The sequence below is a fragment of the Pan paniscus genome, chromosome 13, assembly GCF_029289425.2.
Source record: "Pan paniscus chromosome 13, NHGRI_mPanPan1-v2.0_pri, whole genome shotgun sequence".
Classification (NCBI taxonomy): domain Eukaryota; kingdom Metazoa; phylum Chordata; class Mammalia; order Primates; family Hominidae; genus Pan; species Pan paniscus.
Window position 1 is genome coordinate 43,466,851 of NC_073262.2, and position 21,538 is coordinate 43,488,388.

The 21,538-nt window shown below is 34.7% G+C and overlaps 1 protein-coding gene and 1 non-coding gene across 5 annotated transcripts in view; one reads left to right on the forward strand and one right to left on the reverse strand.

Annotated features, from left to right (window-relative positions):
- The first annotated feature begins 11,085 nt into the window (after positions 1–11,085).
- LOC100979003 (mitochondrial import receptor subunit TOM40 homolog) lies at positions 11,086–19,779 on the forward strand. Its single transcript, XM_055108557.2, has 2 exons — positions 11,086–19,368; positions 19,763–19,779. Exons 1-2 carry the CDS (start codon positions 18,288–18,290, stop codon positions 19,777–19,779), a joined length of 1,098 nt encoding a protein of 365 aa, XP_054964532.2. The 5' UTR covers positions 11,086–18,287.
- A 9-nt stretch (positions 19,780–19,788) lies between these two features.
- Positions 19,789–21,538, reverse strand: part of LOC100977320 (uncharacterized) — a 49,428-nt gene continuing 47,678 nt past the window's right edge. For all 4 annotated transcript variants that reach the window (XR_010109342.1, XR_010109344.1, XR_008624496.2 and 1 more), the window contains exon 6: positions 19,789–20,151. This is a non-coding gene — a transcript (uncharacterized LOC100977320). The remainder of the gene's footprint in view (positions 20,152–21,538) is intronic.

The window sequence follows — 21,538 nt, forward strand, 5'->3', positions numbered from 1 at the left end:
ATGGGGTTTTTGTTGGTTTTGTTTAATTGTTATGTCCCTAGCATCTAGAACAGTGCCCAACGGTTTAATAAAAGAATGAATGGATGAATTAGTGAAGGCTAATTATTTGTATTTAGTTAGCATTGATTTATTTTGTTTTTCCATTCAATTGGGCTTTTGTTATCTTTAATTTGAAAGAGGGGTCTACAGCATATGCTGTGGGTAAATGAAATACTGGATACATACCTATCATTCAAGAAAAGACATGCAGTTTTGACTTTGATAATTTTGTTTTAGCCATTGAATTGTAGTCAACATCATTCTATCAAGACACATTGCAAAATACGTAACTTTTCAACTACATAGGTGCATTTATAGCCTCTCCCCAAATCTTTCTGTTAGTTATCATATGTATTACATTTATATACTCTGAATCATCCAGGTTTGCTTCTTCAGTCAGTAATGAGAGTCAAATAACAACAAATTTTTTAAATTTTCTTTCAAAAGACTCAAAGAATATTTTCACTGGATAAAAAATTCTAGGTTGACAGATTTTTTTTCTTTCTTTCAGAACTTTAAATATTTTGTTCCACCTCTATGGCTTCCCTGCTTTCTGATGAGATGTGTACAGAAATTCAAATTATTGTTCCCTTATCAGTATCTAGTTTTCCTCTGCCTGCTTTCAAGGTTTTCTCTTTATCTTTGTTTTTCCACACTTTGACTGTAATGTGCCTACTTTGGTTCTCTTTGCATTTATTTTGGTTGGAGTTTTCAGAGTTTCTTCAATCTATAAACATAATCCTTTTATCAAATCTGAGAAGTTTTCTATCATCATTTATTCAAATATTTTTTCTGGCTCTTTCTCTTATACTGTGCCTATTAGACCTTTCAAAACTGCCCCCATACATCTCTAGGGTTCTATTTTTTCACCCCAATCTTTCATAACTCTCTTCAGATTTTCTGTCAATCTATATTCAAGTTCATTTACTTCTCTATAATATTAATTCTGCTAATAAGCCCATACAGCTTATTTTTAATTCTGATATATTTTTCAGTTCTAGAATTGCCATCTGATTTTGTTTTATTTCATGGCTGATACTTCCTATCTTTTAATTCATTATAAGTAAACTTTTCTCTACCTCGCTAGTTACAATAAGACCTCATGTGATATTTCCAACATGTGGGTTATCTTAGAGTTGGTATATGAGGATTTTCTCTTCCCTTGAGAATAAGTCACATTTTTCTGACCATTTTTAGAATAAGTACTTTTGGATTATATGCTAAATAGTGTGACTATTACTCTGTACAATATTATGGAGAAACTTTCTGGCCAGAAAGTTTCCTATAAAAGCAAAAAATGGGGATATCAGTCCATGTAGACAGACTGTTCTATATTTTGACTACCCTCCGAAGCTTGCCTGCTTTTATTCAATCTCCACAACCCTCAGATAGATATTATCTATATTATGTGCAGAGTTTACAAATGGTTATTTGTGAGAAGATCAGTTTGTTAGGAGCTCACCCCTCCACACAAGTACTGGAAATCCTCTGAAGTGATTTTTAATTTTGGAGGTTGTGTTATACTTTTTCTCTTATCAGTTAGAACTTTATTATGATATAGCAAATTATAAAAACCATTATGCTATCATATTCATAAATGAAAGAGAGAACTCAAAACTAAATTTTCAAATATCTGGCCATGAAGACTAACTGCTTGCTACACGGGATTAACAAAACAATGAGAAAATGTCTAGTAATAATTATAAAATATAAAAACTTTGTTAAAATCTGATTTGCAAGCTTATGTCAAAGGGCCACCTCATACAGAATCTTGAAGACATTAAATAACCCCAAATAGAGATCCACAGTAAACTTATGTGGTAGTAAATTTTACTATACTAGACAAATCTACAGTGAGATTTTCTGTATTTTAAATATTTTCTGTATTTCTGTATTTTCCAAACTGAATGGTTTATTTAGTTAATAAGTGATACCCTAACTTATTTACCATTTCCAGAAAATAACCAAGTACAGAATACTTACTGATAAGCTGCAATGCTCAAAACCAAATATTCAACAGAAAAAAATTTACCTAGCACTACAGTGACCAACAAGTCAAAATCATTTGTGACAGGTTCTATTGAATATATAGTTTGATGACATTCTTTGAAGGTAGAATTAACTTATTTTATTAACTTTGAAGCCCATATGTTAACATGCTACCTACACTAAACTCAGAATCATAAATTTTGTCTGACCATTACAATGAAAGAAAGTTCCATATAACTTAAGACAATAAATATAAATACTATGTTATTATACAACACTAAGTAATCTCCATTTGTGATTTATCCAAATGTCCATTAGTTATTATATTCTCTACACCTTAAAAATTCCACTGTAGCCCTCTACCCCATCTCTCACAGAGAGTGACTTTACTAAGATAATTGTGACTATAATGTGTGAACTACTCAGCTTTTCTGTCAAAACACAACCCGATCATTTGCATTCCTCCTTCTCTATGTTCTCTGAATTTCTAAAAAAAAAAAAAAAAAAAAAAGCTTTTTAATATAAAAAAATTTTGCTGATGCCTGTCATGGTGCAATTGTACTTATAATATTTACAAATTTATCTACTTTTACTGACATGGGATCCTGAATAACATCATCTTGGACTCAGGGACTCATTTTATTCAGCAGTAGAAGTGTGACAGAGGGCATGTGACTGTGGGACTCATTTTTTCTACCATAATCCATATTAAGTAACTTATTAAAGGCTCAGCTAAAAAACCAGTTCAGGATGATACACTTACAAAGGTAGCTCTGTTCTCCAAAATAGTCTATATACAGTAAATATTCAATAACATTATGTGGTCTCCTATAGCTGGTCTCTAATAGCCAACAACATGGGTCTGGGAACAAAGAGTGGAAATACAATTGGTGTCCTTTATTAAAACTCTTAGTAGTCCACTTGCAGAATTTACGAGTCCCAGCTCCACTATTTTAGGTTTTGCTGGATCAGAGGTCTCAGATTCCAAGGACAGGGTAAGCAATCAACCAACCTGAAGCTACAATTACAACTCTGGTCACTTTGGGATCCTCATGCTGGTAGGGCAACCCTCAAAGAAAGGAGTGAGCAGCCAGGAGAAATAACCACAATCATCATGAGTAGCTAGAGATGGTGTTACAGGGAGCAGGGACAGGGAGCAGGGACAGGGAGGCATAATCTAGAACTTGTGTTCAGTGGGATCACCTCTTGGTGCTCCCATCATCAGTGACAATAGTCAACATGCAACTGCAGCAACTAACCAGAGCCACCAAAGGTACTCAGACCCTAAGAGGTGAAAGGCAGGGTCATCTAATCTGGCAAGCTCCCAGAGCAGCTAAAGGTCTGGCTGAGGGAAGAAAGCGGGGAGTGAAGGGGGAGAGGACAAAGTCTAGTGTTGACCTTGGTACTAGCTGTGCAGTGGGATGTTTGCTTGTCCTACTACTTACTGTGTGTTTGTTAGGGATTATGCTGGCCACCTCTTTGAATAGGTGACAAAGTTTATCAGGTAGCCTCTGTAGATCCAAGCCATGTGAAGGTGAACCAATGCAAATGCTTTCCATGTCCTCCATTCTTCTCCTGGGCCCACTTCTGACTTTAAGTATGGCTGTGGTGAAGAATCTGTGTGCATGCCGCCTGTACCCCACCTCAATCACCCTCTGTTCCTCTCTCTGTTTTTCTGCCTTAGGATTTTTTCTTTCTTTCTTCTTCTTCTTCTTTTTTTTTTTTTTTTTTTTTTTTTGGTAAGAAACAGAAGCCCTTTTCAGCCCCAGATACAGGCAGGCACAGCTGAGAAGAAACACAAGGGAGTTAATACTCCTAGGGACAGCTCTCAGGCAGTGGCGGATGGCAGCTGGTGTGTGTGTGCTTTTTTTTCCCTTCAGCTCTGAGAGGCATCCTCACAGCTGCAACCTACATTGTGGATTCTTTATTGGATTTTCTCCCTCTCCATCTTGCTCTTCCTGCTCCTTCACTTCTCTTTCATTTTTTCCAACTTTGTTGAGATATAGTTAACAAATAAAAATTACATACATTCAAAAAAAATTTTACAAATTGAGAAAATGCATGTACCTGTGGATTTATCATCAACCCCCACTAACAACAAGGGTGCAGTAAGCTGAGAACTTTCAAAACTTAATAAAATACTATCTGATGTAATGCCCAAACTTACAGGTATATCTCTTAAAAGTTCTGGCTTTAGGTACTCTATTGTGTGTTAGGATACTAAGAATACTCTACGTCACATGAGCTGTGCACACATGATGACCAGGTTACTGCTCATTATCACTGTTGTTAAAAAGAATGACGAGAAAGGCGTGTGAAAAGAATACTATAAACTACAGAGTTTGCAAAGCTGTTCAGGACAAAGTTTGCTTCTTTGTGAATAGAATTACAAAATCGCTTATATTCAGCCTTTTTCCTTGATGTTGCCAGGAAGCTCCCATCAATTCTGAAATTTCACATTAGCAATCATATTGGATATGTATTTTCTTGATATTCTACCTTTTTATATTTTATTTGTTTGCTTGTCACTCTATTTAATATCATTCTATTAGGGCTTAAAAAGACACTGCAAGTATTTTATGAAACAACTCAAAGAAGTAGGAAAGAAAAGCAAGCAGCATATTAATAAAAAATGTGAATTACAAAAATATTCCTATGCAAGATCAACAATGGCAGAACCAGGATGCAAACCCAACACAAAGACCCATGAAAGAAGAAATAGCTGGACAAGCACAAATTCATTTCTAGAGCTAGTAAGACAAAAACAAAAATGATACGGAAAATATATGATAGCAAGTATTGTTACCTTGACATAAAAATCATAGCATTATTATTCTTCAATATTATTATGGTTATTAAAGTCACTGAGAAAAAAAGATCTTTTAATATGGGTAAATTCAAACTTTCCTCTCTCTCTCTCTCTCTTTCACTCTCTCTCTCTCTATGTGTGTGTGTGTGTGTGTGTGTGTGTGTGTGTGTGTGTATGACATAAAAACTAAAAGAGAAATACCAATGCAAAAATACAAAGGCCAAAGAGGGAATTTTTTAAAATATTTTTCCTTTCCATAACACAATCTTCACATTAATTATTTAAATTGAGTTCAATAAATAAACCACACTTCCATAAAAGACAAGTACTCCTTCAGAATTATAAACACTTTGACTATAATGTGTAATTCTCTTTCAGCTCCAAGTAGTTTGAGACTTCACAATTCCCAATGTGATTTAGACAGAACCTTTATATATTCCCCTATCCAGGTGTACTGCACATTTAAAACTAACTCATATATGTGCATGCTATATCTTACCTAGAGTCTTTGTTCTTAAAGTTTAAAAAACAGAAAGAATATTATAAATTACATTAAATAATTAGTTTTGCTAAATTAGTTTACTCACTACTGTACCTACTTCCTCACTGCAATTAAAGCAAAAATATAAACTAAAATTAAATAATTTTAGGCCCATGAAGTATATTATCTTAGATTCCTTCTAAATCTTTAACTCTTCTTTCCAAGTTACCAGTAATATTAACAAGTTCTTTATTATGTTTACTATGTAATATATATATTTCAAATTTTTGTATTATAAATACTACATTAAGCAAAATAGTTTTATAAGATTTATTATTTCAGAACTGTTAACAAAAGGCATGCTATCAATATTAGAAAATATTCTGAAGAATAAAAAAGTTTATAAAGAGAAAACAGTTGAGAAAAAAGCATCTTTGAACCAAAAAGAAACACATAATAAAAACTGACTACAATCCAAAAAATAGAAATGACTCTTAAACTGTATTAAAGAAAGATTTTCACTAAAAATTATATTACATCACATTTTACATCTGAAATGCTCCATAGAATTTATAAAATTGCAGTTATTACTACCTTATATCTAGGTCCTAACTGATGAATTGCAAATATCTGTGCTGGGTTGAGTGCTTCACTGAACACATACACGGCACCAAGTTGACCACAGAATACCCTATTTGCATCAGCAGTTTCTGATGATCCAAGAAAGCACTTGTCATAGCTCTATTTATAAAAGTCATTAAAAAAGCATCATTTTTAATGACGAAAAGGTTTAAATCCTTAAATCAACCTTTATGAATATTTTAAAATATAACAATAATAATAGAGGAGAGCATCAATTAAGACTTTATTATTTAAATAATAAATGCCAGCCAAGTTTTTTGGGAAAAATGATCAATTACATTTTTTACACTTATGTTTAAGCAAACAGTAGCCATCTACTCAATCTTCTGACTTACCACTTTTCAAATATTATAGTTAAAGACAAAAGAGCTTATAATTATTTACAAACATTAAAATAATTTAAAACTGTAATGATGTATAATTATCCATATAGAGAGAGATTGATCTGAATCAAGGGAATGACTATTCCAAAATGTAATCGTGAACACATAGGGTCTAATTTTTTTATTCTACTTCATTTTTGAAATTATGAATCTATTCCTCTATTCCTCCGTATTTAGTAAAAGACACAAAGAAAATAAATCCCCTCTCATATATGAGTAGGAACTACACAGAATCAAATAAACAATAACACTAAAATCTGCTGCTTAAAGCAGATGGTACAGTGCCCTCCACATTGAGGAATTCAGCACTGAAGAAGCCAAAAGCTTAACAAGATCTTTCCAGCCTCTACTTCTTACACCCCACTCACCCAAACCAGGGAAAGCAGTCATGGCTCAGTTCCCTTCCCCTATCCCCAAAGGCTATTTCACACCTTAGAATGAATAAGCAAGAATTATATATGTAAGAAGTACTTTTGGTACTTCAATAAAGTAACAAAAAAAAATTGTGAATGCGTACAAAGGCAAAAAGAACTGTCGTCATTAAATACCCAATCTTTAATTAGAAGTATAGGAACTTAAACTTTAACTGCATAAAGTATGTATATATGTGTTATTATCTAGAATTCCCCACTTCTTAGGGCACTATTATAAATAACCAAAAAACTAAGTCTTTTCTTTCCAAGATACTGTCTTATCATTGAATGAGTCAAGAAGACCACTGGGATTTCTTCCACTCTATAATAAAAAGACTCTGGAGAGAAGATCTCCTCTGGAGAGAAGATAAAAAGCAGAATTTCATCTGTGTATTCTAATTCTGAAAACAACATTCCATTAAATATTAATTGGTTGTGGCACAACCATGAGTTTCTATGGCAGGGAAAAGCAACTTTTTCTACAAAGGGACAGACAGAAAGTATTTTAAACTTTGCTTGCCACACCTGGTTGCTGTCCCATTCTTCTTTGATTTTGTTTGTGTCTCAAGAAAAAAACAAACAAACAAAAAACCTTTAAAAATTAAAAGCCAAGAGTCTTTGCCCCCAGCTTACACAAAACCAGAAACAGCGGGAGGGTCAGATTTGGTTCATAGGGTGTAGTCTGCCAAGCCCCGATCTAGGGGACAACCTATGGACCATACACACAGTGCTGGTTAAAAGAATACAAAACAGGATAAGCAAATCCCTGCCCTTTGGGAGATTAAAGCCTATAGACATGCAAACAAAACTGAAAAATGAATTGTATTTAAGAGGTAAGTTCTTATAAAACCAGGTAAGCGTGAAGGGTTGTATATTATTGAGCTTGCAGGTACTTTCAGCATTAAAACAAACCTTTTACTTTGGCTCTGACAGGCCAGAATGTAGACAATAGAAAGCCCAAAGTAGAGAAACCGTAAGGACCCTTGAGGTTTTAATTCGAGTTTTTCACTATCTAGAATCCAACTGTGTCACTTCTTCCACTGCTAACATACTGGTAGAAACTAATATAATCTCTTTGTTTTATTGCAATAAGCCATTTAAGTGATTTTCCTGCTTCTGTAATTTCCCTTCAAAATATTCTCAATACTGCAGGCAGACTGATGCTTTTAAAATATAAGCACACATCACTTGTCTGCTGAAAACCTTCCAAGGATTTTTAAGCTGAGTAAGATGCAAAAGCCCAGGCCTTATGTTTGCTTATGAAGGCCAAAATGATTTCTGCCTAACCTTATCTCTTAATATTATTCTGCTTCTACCTACCTCTGCTCCAGACAAATTGCCTTTTCCTTGAACTTTCCTATTCTGCCTCAAAGCCTTTGCACTCACTGTTCCCACTGGATAGAAGAAGTTCCCCACATACCTTGCTTGTTCAACTCTTCCTACTAAAATCATCTCTGGACCATCCAGCTCCTCCCTTCCCTACAACTACACTTTCTGTATCCCCAATTTATTTTCTCCATAGCATTTATCACTATGTAATTAATAATAGTGACTATATGTTACACTTCTGTTTAGGGTCTTCTTTCTATATCTAAATAAGGGGTAAACCACATTTTTTAGTGCTTGATGCTGGAATAAATAGAATACAGGATTCGCGGTTTTTTATCTAAAAAACTTAAAACTTTGGCCAAATGTTCCTGTTTTTGTATCACTAATCATGTCTTTTAGCAATTTTCTTATATTAAATTTAACAGTGAAAGATTTGTTTAATAAAAAGAATAAACTTCCAAAGTTTTAAGTTTCTACCAAACTATTTTATTATTCAATTCATTTTGTAATGATAGATCATACTCTCAAATTAAAACACAGACAGAAAAATAAAGACTTACGTCATTTGTGTTAACATGCCAAGCCATATCACCATAAGATACCAGTTGTCCATTAACATAACACTGAATTTCACTGTTTCTCCATCGATTGTAAATGTGGACAATGCTGATCATGTACCACTTAAATAAAAAAATTAAATATATCAATATGTAATGTTTGGTTATTATGATCTAAAATGCAATTATAATATTCATAAAACCCTACAATAATATGCTGACAGGACTATTAATGATCATCTAATACCACTTCCTCAAGTTCCCCCTCCCATCCCTCATTTCACAGATGGTAGAAGTGGCACATAAAGAATATTCATGGAGAAGACAAGAAGTACAGCCCCTTGACCTCCAGAGTAATATTCTTTCCACTATACCAAGATTCAAAATTGTGGAAATATAATTCATTTGTGTTCATTCATTTAAAATTTACATTGTGCCAGGCACTGCAGATACCCAAGGCTAACCAGTTCTCCTAGAAGTTATGAGCTATAAAAGAAATATATATGACACAATTAAACAAATGTAGAATTATAAATCATGGTGGTTACAGTGAAGAGAAAAAGAACAGTATAAACTGAAAAAGAATAAAGTAGGATTCTACTTTGGATTACATGGTCAGGAAAGATCTGTCAAAGAAACAACATTTTAGCATTTATAATATGATTTAGGTAGTTTCAATCTCACAATTAAGATTTAGTAAATCCAGTGATAATTATATATTTAATAACTTAATAATGTGTGTTTATTAAGAATCAATAAATGAGTTCATATTAAGTGCCCATTTTATAGTTACTGCTGTCAAATAGCATTTTAAGTACCTATTTTAATACGGATGGTTTGATTTCTGAAACAACTTTTAGTCTCTTGAGAGTTAATATCCTAAAATAGAGAATATAGAAATATTTTTTTCTAAAGTATAGAAAAATACAAATGATTTATAAACATTTGAACAAGTATGCTTTCTGAAGTTAAGGGGGGAAAATTAACTGGTTTCTCCCTCCTACCAAAATATAAAACACAAACTTTGTTCTACAGATTACTTCAATGCACTATTCAATTATTTCATATATATTTTGAGAAATAAAAAGTTATAATAATCCTTAATCACTAAAATATTAGTCATTTCAAGGTATCTAAAATACTTTGAGCAAAATTCAATTTTTTTCATTTCAATTTAGAAAATAAAAATAGGCAGGGCACGGTGGCTCATGCCTGTAATCCCAGCACTTTGGGAGGCCAAGGTGCGCAGATCAACTGACGTCAGAAGTTTGAGACCAGCCTGGCCAACATGGTGAAATCCCGTCTCTACTAAAAATACAAAAATTAGCCAGGCGTGGTGGCATCTGCCTGTAATCCCAGCTACTCGGGAGGCTGAGGCACAAGAATCACTTGAACCTGGGAGGCAGAGGTTGCAGTGAGCCAAGATTGCACCACTGCACTCCAGCCTGGGCAACAGAGCAAGACTCTGTCTCAAAAAAAAAAAAAAAAAAAAAAAAAAAAAAAAACAGAAAGAAAAAGAAAAAGAAAAAAATAGTGTGTTAAAGAACTAAAAAAAGTCAGTAATACAAAACAACAGTGTAAAGGTCAAGACATTTAACTGTCTAAAATGCACATCCTCTTTTAAGGTTTTTCATTCCAGGTAATCATTAATTTATTGCAAACTAAGTCTTTCACTTGATTCGAAACTGACATATATGTTAGCCCTGATTAAAATTAGAAGAGAAAATCTTTAAAGTAGTCATTTAACCATTGTTTCTAAATATTACAAAATTATCAAGAAGAAACCATAAAAAAGAGCTTCAAATAAATTTAAGGAAAATCTTACAGAATTTTACATGTATAAGAATTAGTTTGCACATATTACCTTCACTGAGTTTGAAACTATCCAACAAGAATGCTATCTACATAACACAGAAGACACAATCTTTATATTCTGGAGTAAAATGTGTAAAAACTTTACATTTCTAAAGAGAAGAGACACAAATAAATACCCATATATAGGCAAAGATTTCCTGCCCAAAGACAATTTTAAGATAAATACTAGATATATTATTATACTTATTGGTGTACTTACGATAAAAAAAGTACTCATTCAAATAATACTTACTGAGTTCTTACTACTTCAGATAACTTAATGTACTGGGCAGGATAAATTTTACTTCCTAAAGACATGAATTGGGTTCCCAAATTACTAGCTCTATGGCTTTTGGCAAATTACTTAGCATCTCCGAACCTATTTTCATCTCCCTGAAAAAGGGGAATAATAATGCCTACTTTGTGGATTCCTTGTGAATATTATAAACAGATAATACATGAAAACTACGAAGAAAAGTTCCCAATGTATTCAGCACCCATAAATAACACACCATTAACTAAACTACTATTATGATTTTATCTACTATGTCCTCATGATGAGGTTCATTTATGCTAAAATTGATTATTATTTACCTTTCAGAGTATTTCATTCATTCAAAAAATGTACTAAGAGCCTACTTTATGCCAAGTACCCTGTCCCAACCTTGGATCATGGATATATAAAGACAGACAACATATACACACTCAAGGAAGTTTCACTAGAGAAACAGTTATGAGAACAATAGAGAATATCTAAAATACAGATTTGAGAGTAATAAAAGTAATTACTGTAAGTAACAGGGAAGGAAAGACAAATAGAGAAGAAAGACTATCATAGAAGTATTCACTAAAAGAATAAAATGAACCATAAGACTATGCTTGAAGGATGAAAAGGAATTGTTCAGTAGACAGGGGTAAAAAAACATTCCAGGTGGAATCTTAATATGATACAGCACAGATGCTTGACAAAACTTTCTTCAGTGTGTAGGTTTAGCAGGAAAAAAAAAAAAAAAAAAAACAGGCAAAGACCAGATTGTAAACAGACCTTTAGGAAACTGGCCTTTGTTTTTTTGCATAACGTGGTATAACTAAATAATTTTGAGCCGGAAAGTTAAACGATCAGCTTCATAGTTAAGGAAAATAGCTGGCAGCAATTTGGAGGTGAGATAGGTAGGCAAGTGTGGACAAAGATAAAACTGAAAAACCACTGCAAAGGTTTGGGTAAGACACCATAAGCTGCTGAACTAAGAAAAAGGCATTAGTAATTTTAAAATGAGGATGGGAATTAACTAACAGAAATGATAGGAAGTGTTAACATATAACAGGGGAGTCTAAGATGGATTCCAATTTTCACTTAGATGGGTAAGGGTACCATTAACTTAAGATCATTAATACAGAAAAATTAATCAGATTTGGAGTTTATCAAGGTTTGCTTTTGGTTGTAACAATAATATATGATAAAACTAAATGAATGCACTGATGAATTAATGAACTGATCTCAGTTAAGACCATAGTACTTATTTATAAGAAAAGTAACTTTTCTCTTTCCTTGATACATCAAACTGTACTCTACAGATAACAGACACAAGTGAGTTTTTCAATGGTTAAAAAAAAAGCCTAACTTTTGACCTGATATACATTGACTAAAGAAAATAAAAATAAACTTGGAAACTACCTGTGCATAGTGATATTATGTATATATAGTGAAGTCTGCATTTAGTTTGAGACTCAAAAAGAAATTTATAAAAGAAGGACACAACCAGAAATAAGGAAAAAATAAAGTTCCATATTAAGAATCCACAAGATATATATTACAAATTGAAGATATGGAAATAAATTGAAGATAAAAAAGTACAGATGATATCAATAGTAGCTAATATGTCTAGAGCACATATTACCATTAGATAACATGCTAATGGTTTATATCCATTTTCACAAGTTCTAACAGCTGGTAAGTGGTGCAGCTGGGAAAGCAAAAGTTTTAATGTAAAGATTTCTTTTTGAAAGGCCAGTAAATCTCTTATTAGGAAGGATAACAACAACTTAGCTAGGGCATCTGTGGGAAATTAAAGAAAGGAAGAAATAAGAGAATAAATTTATTTTGAATAATGAAGCACAATAAAAGCAAATACTTATGACTTTTCCAGGTTTGTGAGAATCTTCACAGAAGACTTTTTAAAATCCACATCATTCTCTGGCCCTGCTCCTAACTAGACCCCTTAGAATCATTGCATATTGAGAGCTTTACAAAGGAGAATGTGTTTTCCACAAGTAAACAGTGAAGAAAACACAAAATAGAAAAAGTGAAAACAAATGGGTTAAAGCGCTTTTTATTGGTTAATGACAATTTCATTTGGTTATAACTTCACTCTAATTGTTTGCATGTATATTCTTTAAACCACTGTTTCCTAAAACTGTCTGATGAGAAAGTTACCTAAATATTTGTTAAAAACACACAATCCTAACATGAAAAATCATAATACCAACAATCTGTACTTATAATCAATTCCACTGAAATTCAAAATAATTTGGCAATTTTAGCAAACTATCTTGGTCTCATCTTAGTTTTAATAAAACAGAATTTCCAGAGCAAAGGCAATGTGATTGGTATTAATCAATTTGTATTAAAAAAGAAAGAATACACCATTATAATGAATGAATATATTTATTCAGGTCACTGCTTTTTAAACTATTTTCTAAGTATATATTGATGAATTATTGTTAAATTGATATTCTTTAATAGAAACTACAATTACTGACATTAAATATAAAACAAATATTTTCATTAGAATCATGCAAAATCTAAACAAATTTTTGAAAATACCACCCAAAATATTTTTTTTCTGTATATGACAAGACACACATCAGATCATAAGCAACAAGAAAACAAAAAAGATATGAAAAAGATATAAAGACCTCTCCCTCACCACATTTGGATTCATCATATCTATTATGATTGTACCATTAATCACAAAGGGTAAGGTGATATTTCTGTTAGGAGGAGGCAGTGTGCCCTAAAAAGCATTGACAATCTCATTGTCATATACCCAAGAAAGAACCCTGAACCTGGAAGGGGAAAAAAGCCTTAAACGTGTGTGACGGGAACGCCTACGCACTCTGTCCTTGTTTTCTTTCATCTCGACTTTCAGTTGGCTTGTTACTCTGACACAAAGATGGAGTCCGGTACACAGGCAGGAAAATCTCTCTAGAAAATGCCACCTGATTATGAATGAATTATCTCTTATAATTCTAATTATACAGTTGCACATTTCTCTGCATTTTCTCTTTACAGCAGTTTTTAAAATGTGTTTTGACCTTGTTTTTGCTATTATTTGGGATATTAAGTAAAGACACATTTCATGAGCCAAAACTAACAGTACAGCAACATTCCACTCCTTGAAGCCAGCATTATTAAAGCATCAGAAATTAACAAAACCTCCAATCTTAGGAAACAAGATTCAGAACTACCAGGATTAGGTGAATCTCCCACAAGAAAAGTATCTGTGCATTGCTTAATCTGGGGGTTTAACATTTAACTTTTTTAAAAAAGAGGCAAAGATTTATAACTCCCTAGTGCCTACAATGGTGTCCAATACTCAGTAAATAATAAGTATCTATTGAAAGAATGCCATAGAACAGATCAGACTGAGATAATGAGAGAATGTAAGAGAAATACACCACAAGAGATCAAAGCACTGATCTTATAGAAGACAAAAATCAGACATAAAAGTAAAAAGAAAATGCAAACAAGGATAAGAGAAAACCATTAAAAGCATAGGAAAGCCAGTGAAAGAGAATACTACAGAGGTCATAAAAGGATAGTTAAGAATTCTGTCATAACAAGTGAGTTATAAAAATATTTACTTTTACCTGCCTTACGTGGTTGAAAATCATATTTCACACAATGCTGAAAGCATTTTCCTTTGGACTTCAATGATGTGACTATAAAACAGTTGCCAACAAAATGAGCAGAGTAACCAACTCCTTTGCTAGCATGAAAACTGTAAAGACAACTGAGAATAGTATAATATCCTCTGATAAAAAGAACTAAACACCTAATGGCTGTTAAACATTCCTATAAAAATAAAAGTTATTTCCCTGTATGGTAGAAGGAGTTTAATATGTGTCAAACAAAAACTAAACAAAAATATAAAAGGTTTGGTTATAAGTAAATATAAGAAATTTAAACTAGGAAATAAAAGACTATGGAAGCTTTCAGTATTTCAATCTAAAATCTCAGAAATACATAAAAACAAATTACTTGCCAACAAAAGCCTACCACCAAGTAGACTTTATCTACTTTTAAGGACCATTTGCAATCAGCAAATACAGAACACATTTATACAAAGTTCACATTTTAAATAACAACCTGCTCTCTAATTCCAGTGTACCTTTGAAAATAGCATACAAATTAAAAAGAAAAAGGAAAAAAAATTGTTCATATCAAGTTTGATAATGCAGTTGATCGAGCAAAGCAGTACATTTTTAGTTTAAAAAATTAAAAATATGTAACTATGAAATATAGTTGTTTTCTTCTACAGGAGCATTCCCCTTAGCTGTAAATTTAATCATGAGGTAGAAAAATGTGTAGTCATTGAAAAATGAAGGTACCACTGAAATTAATGTATAATCTCCCAAAATGACCACTTTGAAGTTCAATCCCATTTATGTTTGGAAGTTCAGATGCTTATTTAAAACTTGCTCTCATATTATCCATATATCATATTTTATAATAGAGCTTAAAAGATAGTAACAGCTCACATATTTCTGTGCTCACATTTCTGACCCAGCCATTATAAAAGGGCTTTAAATATGATTCTCTCATTAAATCCTATGGGATAGGCACTATTCCTATCCTCATTTTATAGTTGAAGACACCAAAAGTACAAGGTGGTGAAGCCAGAACTTGAACACAGGCAGTCTTATTTCAGAGTATTGCAAGTATTAAATGAGTTCATATATATAAACACTTACAATGCCTAGCACATACAATGGCAATCAATGAATGTTTGATGTTCTTATTGGTAAGTATGCTGTACTGTGCATTACTGGCATACTAAAATTACCGAGGTTTCAATCCTTACAGATCAACACATCGTTAAGTTGATCAACTAATTCTAGTGGTTTTCAGTAGTAATCCATTTGGTTAAAGGAGATTGAATATTTAAAGCCAAAAATGACTGAGCTAGAGAAAGTTAATGGAATCAATATTGAAGAAATGCAAGCATTAAGAGATAATGTTCATAATGCTAACAACATTGACACCAAGAAAGGCAAAGCATGACATTTATTACTCAGAAACATAACCACTGATATTTATAACCAAAAAGGATTCAGATACATTCATAAGCAGAAAAGGAATAATATAGGACTCCCTTGAAAATAGCAATCAAATAAAATGTAGCCATTCTAAGGAATAAATGAGAAAGTAGCTGATTATTTCACCTGACTTCAAGAAACATCTGAATGGATTTATTTATTTTCCTAGACTTTATCCAAATTCTACATAAAAGATAATTACCCATTATGACTTTAAAATTAATCTGTTCCCCAAACAGATCCTTCACATTGCTGATAATGGCCTTTCTCAAATACAACACGGACCTTCCATGTCAAAAATCTTCTGCATTCAGAATAAAATTTTAATTTCTTCAGGTTATACAAGACTTCCCACATGCTATGGCTCCAACAAACCCTTTTGATTTTATCCTCCTCTAGTACCCAACCCCACATTCCAAAGTACATCTAAATATACCAGCTGTTCCACTTGTTCTTTTACAGTTCCTCTTCCTATACATCATGTTGCTTCTATCCAAATCATTCTTCCTTCCAACAAAATCTCAATTATTCTTTAATAGCAGACTAATATGTTCCTCATCTGTGAAGCTTTTCTGGACTTCAACCTAGCTTGGTTTCTCTTTTCAATTGTGTCCCCATAGTTTTGAGTACCTAAATCTACAGTATCATTTATAAAACAAGCTGTATTTGCATGTCTAGCCATCAGAGTTCTTCAAGAGTAAGGAATGTAATCTACTCCAAACATAATGGCTGAAGATATAGAAAATACTCTGTAGATGGCCACTAAATAATCTCAAAGTAGTCAAAGAATTCTAAGTGCTTGCCATGAAAAAAAATACACATACACACGCACATACACGTGCGTGCACACACACACTATTTCAGATGAGTTAAACCCTATACTAACGTTTCAGATTTTAGTGTGTAAGCAACTAGTTCAGGCAGTTTTATTATCATACAATATAAATAACATTTTATTATCAAACAATATAATTTTTCTTATCAATTTGCTATAAATGTTTAATTTAGCCACCTTCTAGTGACACTTTTACTACATTATTAAATAAAAAGTACCCCATTGAACTTAACATACTACAATACATTCAGATGTGAACAGTTAGTAGTGTTTTGGTGGCTACTAGTTCTTCCTTAGTATAATATTTAAAGTTTAATTTCTCTGTTAAAAAGCAAGACAGAGGTATTTTTCTGACATTTATTCTCTTTTCTCATATCCTTCCATCATCAAGCTCTTTTGAAGGGAAATACTAGAAATTACAAAAAGTGAAAAATTTTGTGTTATTAATATTATTACTGAGAAAAAGATAGGAGAATTAAGAAGCTTTATATAATAGCAATGTCAAAATATGAACTTCTATGGTACAATCACCCTCACTGTCACTTTTACATTTCAGTGCTGATGAATTATGTACCAGTAAACGACTATGCATGTAATTTTGGCTCATTCTCTAAACTGCACTCCATAGAGTAGCAGGAAATTTACAAAAAAAAAAAAAATTAAGAGCTTAAACTCAGATATAAGAATTGAAGGATCATATGATGTTCTATAAAACATGTGTACACATAAGTCTATATTAATAAATTCCTATTAAGTAACTCTAGAATTTATAGAAATGCTACTATTAATATATCTGTATTAAAAAGATATTTTAAGAAATAGATGTCTGAATCTCATTTTTCACCAAGTTAGCCATCAGTCCCCAATACAGGGGTGCTAAGTCATTATAAAAAAAGATATATGCCACCCTGAAGGTAATTAGATATGATTTTTAATATATTTTCTCAGAAAATCAAATTTTTGGAAATATTTAAATTCAAAGCATTCTTTTTGCAATTTTGCATTCTTTTAACCCATTTTTCATTCCATTCTTTCTCATTTAATGTCTTGTTCCATAAATTTTAAAAATAATTAAATGCATAAGTCAAAATGTTTAAGAGTATTCTCTGGTATCTGAACTACTTTGCAGGATCAGATATAATACTGTGGAGAGTAATATCAGAACTTTTATAATTATGAAAATGCTTTTATGTCAGAAGATACTTAAGCTGAAGATTCATGGCTTACAAAAAATAAACATTTCAAACTGTAAACTTATTTTCTGGAATGATACTTGCTCTGGAATAATATTCAAAACACTTTTCTGAAATGCATCTAGCCACACAGGAGAATGAGCATGCAAGGAGGTAAAGAAAGGGTTGGTGGTGAAACAATTATAGATTTCAAAGCTATTGTTTGAAATAACCCAAACAAGCAAAACATTAGTATTTTTATCTTGAAATTCTTGGTGAATTTTATGTTCTAGCCTATAATATATTAGTTTATTTTAACACAAAAGTTTCTTCCAAAATGGACATGTCCAAAAGATACACCATGCTGGCGACGGTGGTGGCGGCGGCGGCAGCGGGTTCGGTTGCGCGTGACTCACGGGGTGGGAGCGGAGCCCAGGCCGGGAGCAGGCGCCGCTGCCAGAGACCATGGGGAACGTGCTGGCCGCCAGGTCGCCGCCCGCAGGGCCGCCACCGCCGCCTGCGCCGGCCCTCGTGGAGCTGCCGCCACCTCCGCCCTCGCCGCCGGGCTTCACGCTACCGCCGCTGGGAGGCGGCCTGGGCGCCGGCACCAGTAGGAGTCGAGGTTCGGAACTGACCCCCGGGGCTGCAACTGCCAGCGCCTCAGGGGCCGCTGAGGATGGGGCCTGCGGCTGCCTGCCCAACCCGGGCACATTCGGGGAGTGCCACCGGAAGTGCAAGGAGCTGTTTCCCATTCAGATGGAGGGTGTCAAGCTCATAGTCAACAAAGGGTTGAGTAACCATTTCCAGGTGAACCACACAGTAGCCCTCAGCACAATCAGGGAGTCCAACTACCACTTCGGGGTCACGTATGTGGGGACAAAGCAGCTGAGTCCCACAGAGGCGTTCCTTGTATTGGTGGGTGACATGGACAACAGCGGCAGTCTCAACGCTCAGGTCATTCACCAGCTGGGCCCCCGTCTCAGGTCCAAGATGGCCATCCAGACCCAGCAGTCGAAGTTTGTGAACTGGCAGGTGGACGGGGAGTATCGGGGCTCTGACTCACAACAGCCGTCACCCTGGGGAAACCCAGACGTCCTCGTGGGTTCAGGAATCCTCGTAGCCCACTACCTCCAGAGCATCACGCCTTGCCTGGCCCTGGGCAGAGAGCTGGTCTACCACCAGCAGCCTGGGGAGGAGGGCACTGTCATGTCTCTAGCTGGGAAATACACATTGAACAACTGGTTGGCAACGGTAACGTTGGGCCAGGCGGGCATGCACGCAACATACTACCACAAAGCCAGTGACCAGCTGCAGGTGGGTGTGGAGTTAGAGGCCAGCACAAGGATGCAGAACACCAGCGTCTCCTTCGGGTACCAGCTGGACCTGCCCAAGGCCAAAGGCTCTGTGGATAGCAACTGGATCGTGTGTGCCACGTTGGAGAAGAAGCTCCCACCCCTGCCCCTGACACTGGCCCTTGGGGCCTTCCTGAATCACTTCCCCATCCCTGGTCAGTCCACCTTGCCCCGTCCACTTTCCCATCTCCTCGGTATAAATCATGTTTATAAGTTATGGAAGAACCGGGACATTTTACAGAAAAAAAAACAAAAAGCAACAAAAAATATACGTGGGGGAAAAAAAAAGATACACCATGCTTATCTAAGGCTTTTAGTACTTCCTGTCATAGTTGCATATATGCCAGATTGAGGGGCACAGAACTAGGGGAATTTGGTGAAATGCTCATTATACAGAACTGTAATACCTATTGTGGCATTTTAATTATGTAAAAGCTTAATGAAATACTACATAAAAAGATACTGTTTATTTTTCTGATAGACTTCAGAGCACTCCGTGGTACTGAGATTTTCTAAAATTTAGAAAACAACGTTAGTAATTATGTTTGTCTACTATAATAATTATGTTTTTCTTCTTTCACTTTTCAGGTTTTCCATTAATATAAAAAGTAAAATTTCGATACATTTCCATTTATTTTAAATCAAAGCAGTGTCAGCAAATCTACATTACCTATAGAATATAAAGAGAAGTATGTGAAACTTTATAAACATTTAAGTTATACTTTCCTGACAGACAACCCCATACCTGCTATCATGTCATCTACAGCACTCATTTTCAGCAATACTTGTTCAATTAGTCCAGCTTCTGTGCTAGTCTGTACATTCCGAACACTTTTTCATAGAATGGCTGTAAACATGCTCCCTATTTCTGCTTGACATGTTACATCACAGTGCTCTAAAAGCTCTGTCATGCATGTTATACTCTCAGCATCCTGGATAATAAAGTTCATCTCCAGTTCAAATTCTCTGCCAACCAACTGAAAGTAAACAGAAAGAAACAATAGTGTTAACATGGGAGGTTACCAATAACAGTAGAATAAAATAATAACAACAATTCAAAGCTACTACTCTAAAAAAGTTTCAAGGCTTTTGGTATAAAATTATTTTTTATAAAAAGTATAAGAGCTACAGATAAATGACAGGCATTGTAAGCACTGAAAGTAGCGAACACTGAAGGGGTGGCCTGCCCCTCCACACCTGTGGGATATCTCATCAGGTGGGATGAGAGACTGAGAAAAGAAATAAGACACAGAGACAAAGCATAGAGAAACAACAGTAGGCCCAGGAGACCAGCACTCAGCATACCAAGGACCTGAACCAGCACCGGTCTCTGAGTTCCCTCAGTTTTTATTGATTATTATTTTCATTATCTCAGCAAGAGGAATGCAGTAGGAGAGCAGGGTGATAACAGGGAGAAGGTCAACAAAAAAACATGTGAGCAAAAGAATCTATGTCATAATTAAGTTCAAGGGGAGGTATGATGCCTGGATGTGCACGTAGGCCAGATTTATGTTTCTCTCCACCCAAACATCTCAGTGGAGTAAAGAATAACAAGGCAGCATTGCTGCCAACATGTCTCGCCTCCCGCCATAGGGCGGTTTTTCTCCTATCTCAGAACTGAACAAATGTACAATCGGGTTTTATACTGAGACATTCAGTTCCCAGGGGCAGGCAGGAGACAGTGGCCTTCCTCTATCTCAACTGCAAGAAGCTTTCCTGTTTTACTAATCCACCTCAGCACAGACCCTACACGGGTGTCAGGCTGGGGGATGGTCAGGTCTTTCTTATCCCATGAGGCCATATTTCAGACTATCACATGGGGAGAAACCTTGGACAATACCCGGCTTTCCAGGGCAGAGGTCCCTGTGGCTTTCCACAGTGCACTGTGCCCCTGGTTTATCGAGACTAGAGAATGGCGATGACTTTTACCAAGCATACTGCTTGTAAACATTTTGTTAACAAGGCACATCCTGCACAGTCCTAGATCCCTTAAACCTTGATTCCATACAACACATGTTTTTGTGAGCTCAATGTTGGGGCAAAGTGGCTGGGGCAAAGTGGCTGGGGCAAAGTTACAAATTAACAGCATCTCAGCGAAGCAATTGTTCAAGGTACAGGTCACAATGGAATTTCTTATGTCTTCCCTTTCTACATAGACACAGTAACAGTCTGATCTCTCTTTCTTTTCCCTACAAACAGAAATCTAATTTTCACATAAATGGGAAAGGGTGATTTCAAGTCTAGTAAAACAGAGCAAACTACAGCATGTGATTCCTGGGTGCGATTCAGGAAAAATTCCTAAAAAGAGGGTTTGGCCTTTAAAAGTGATAATCAACAGAAAATATAGAATTTACTAAGGATAAA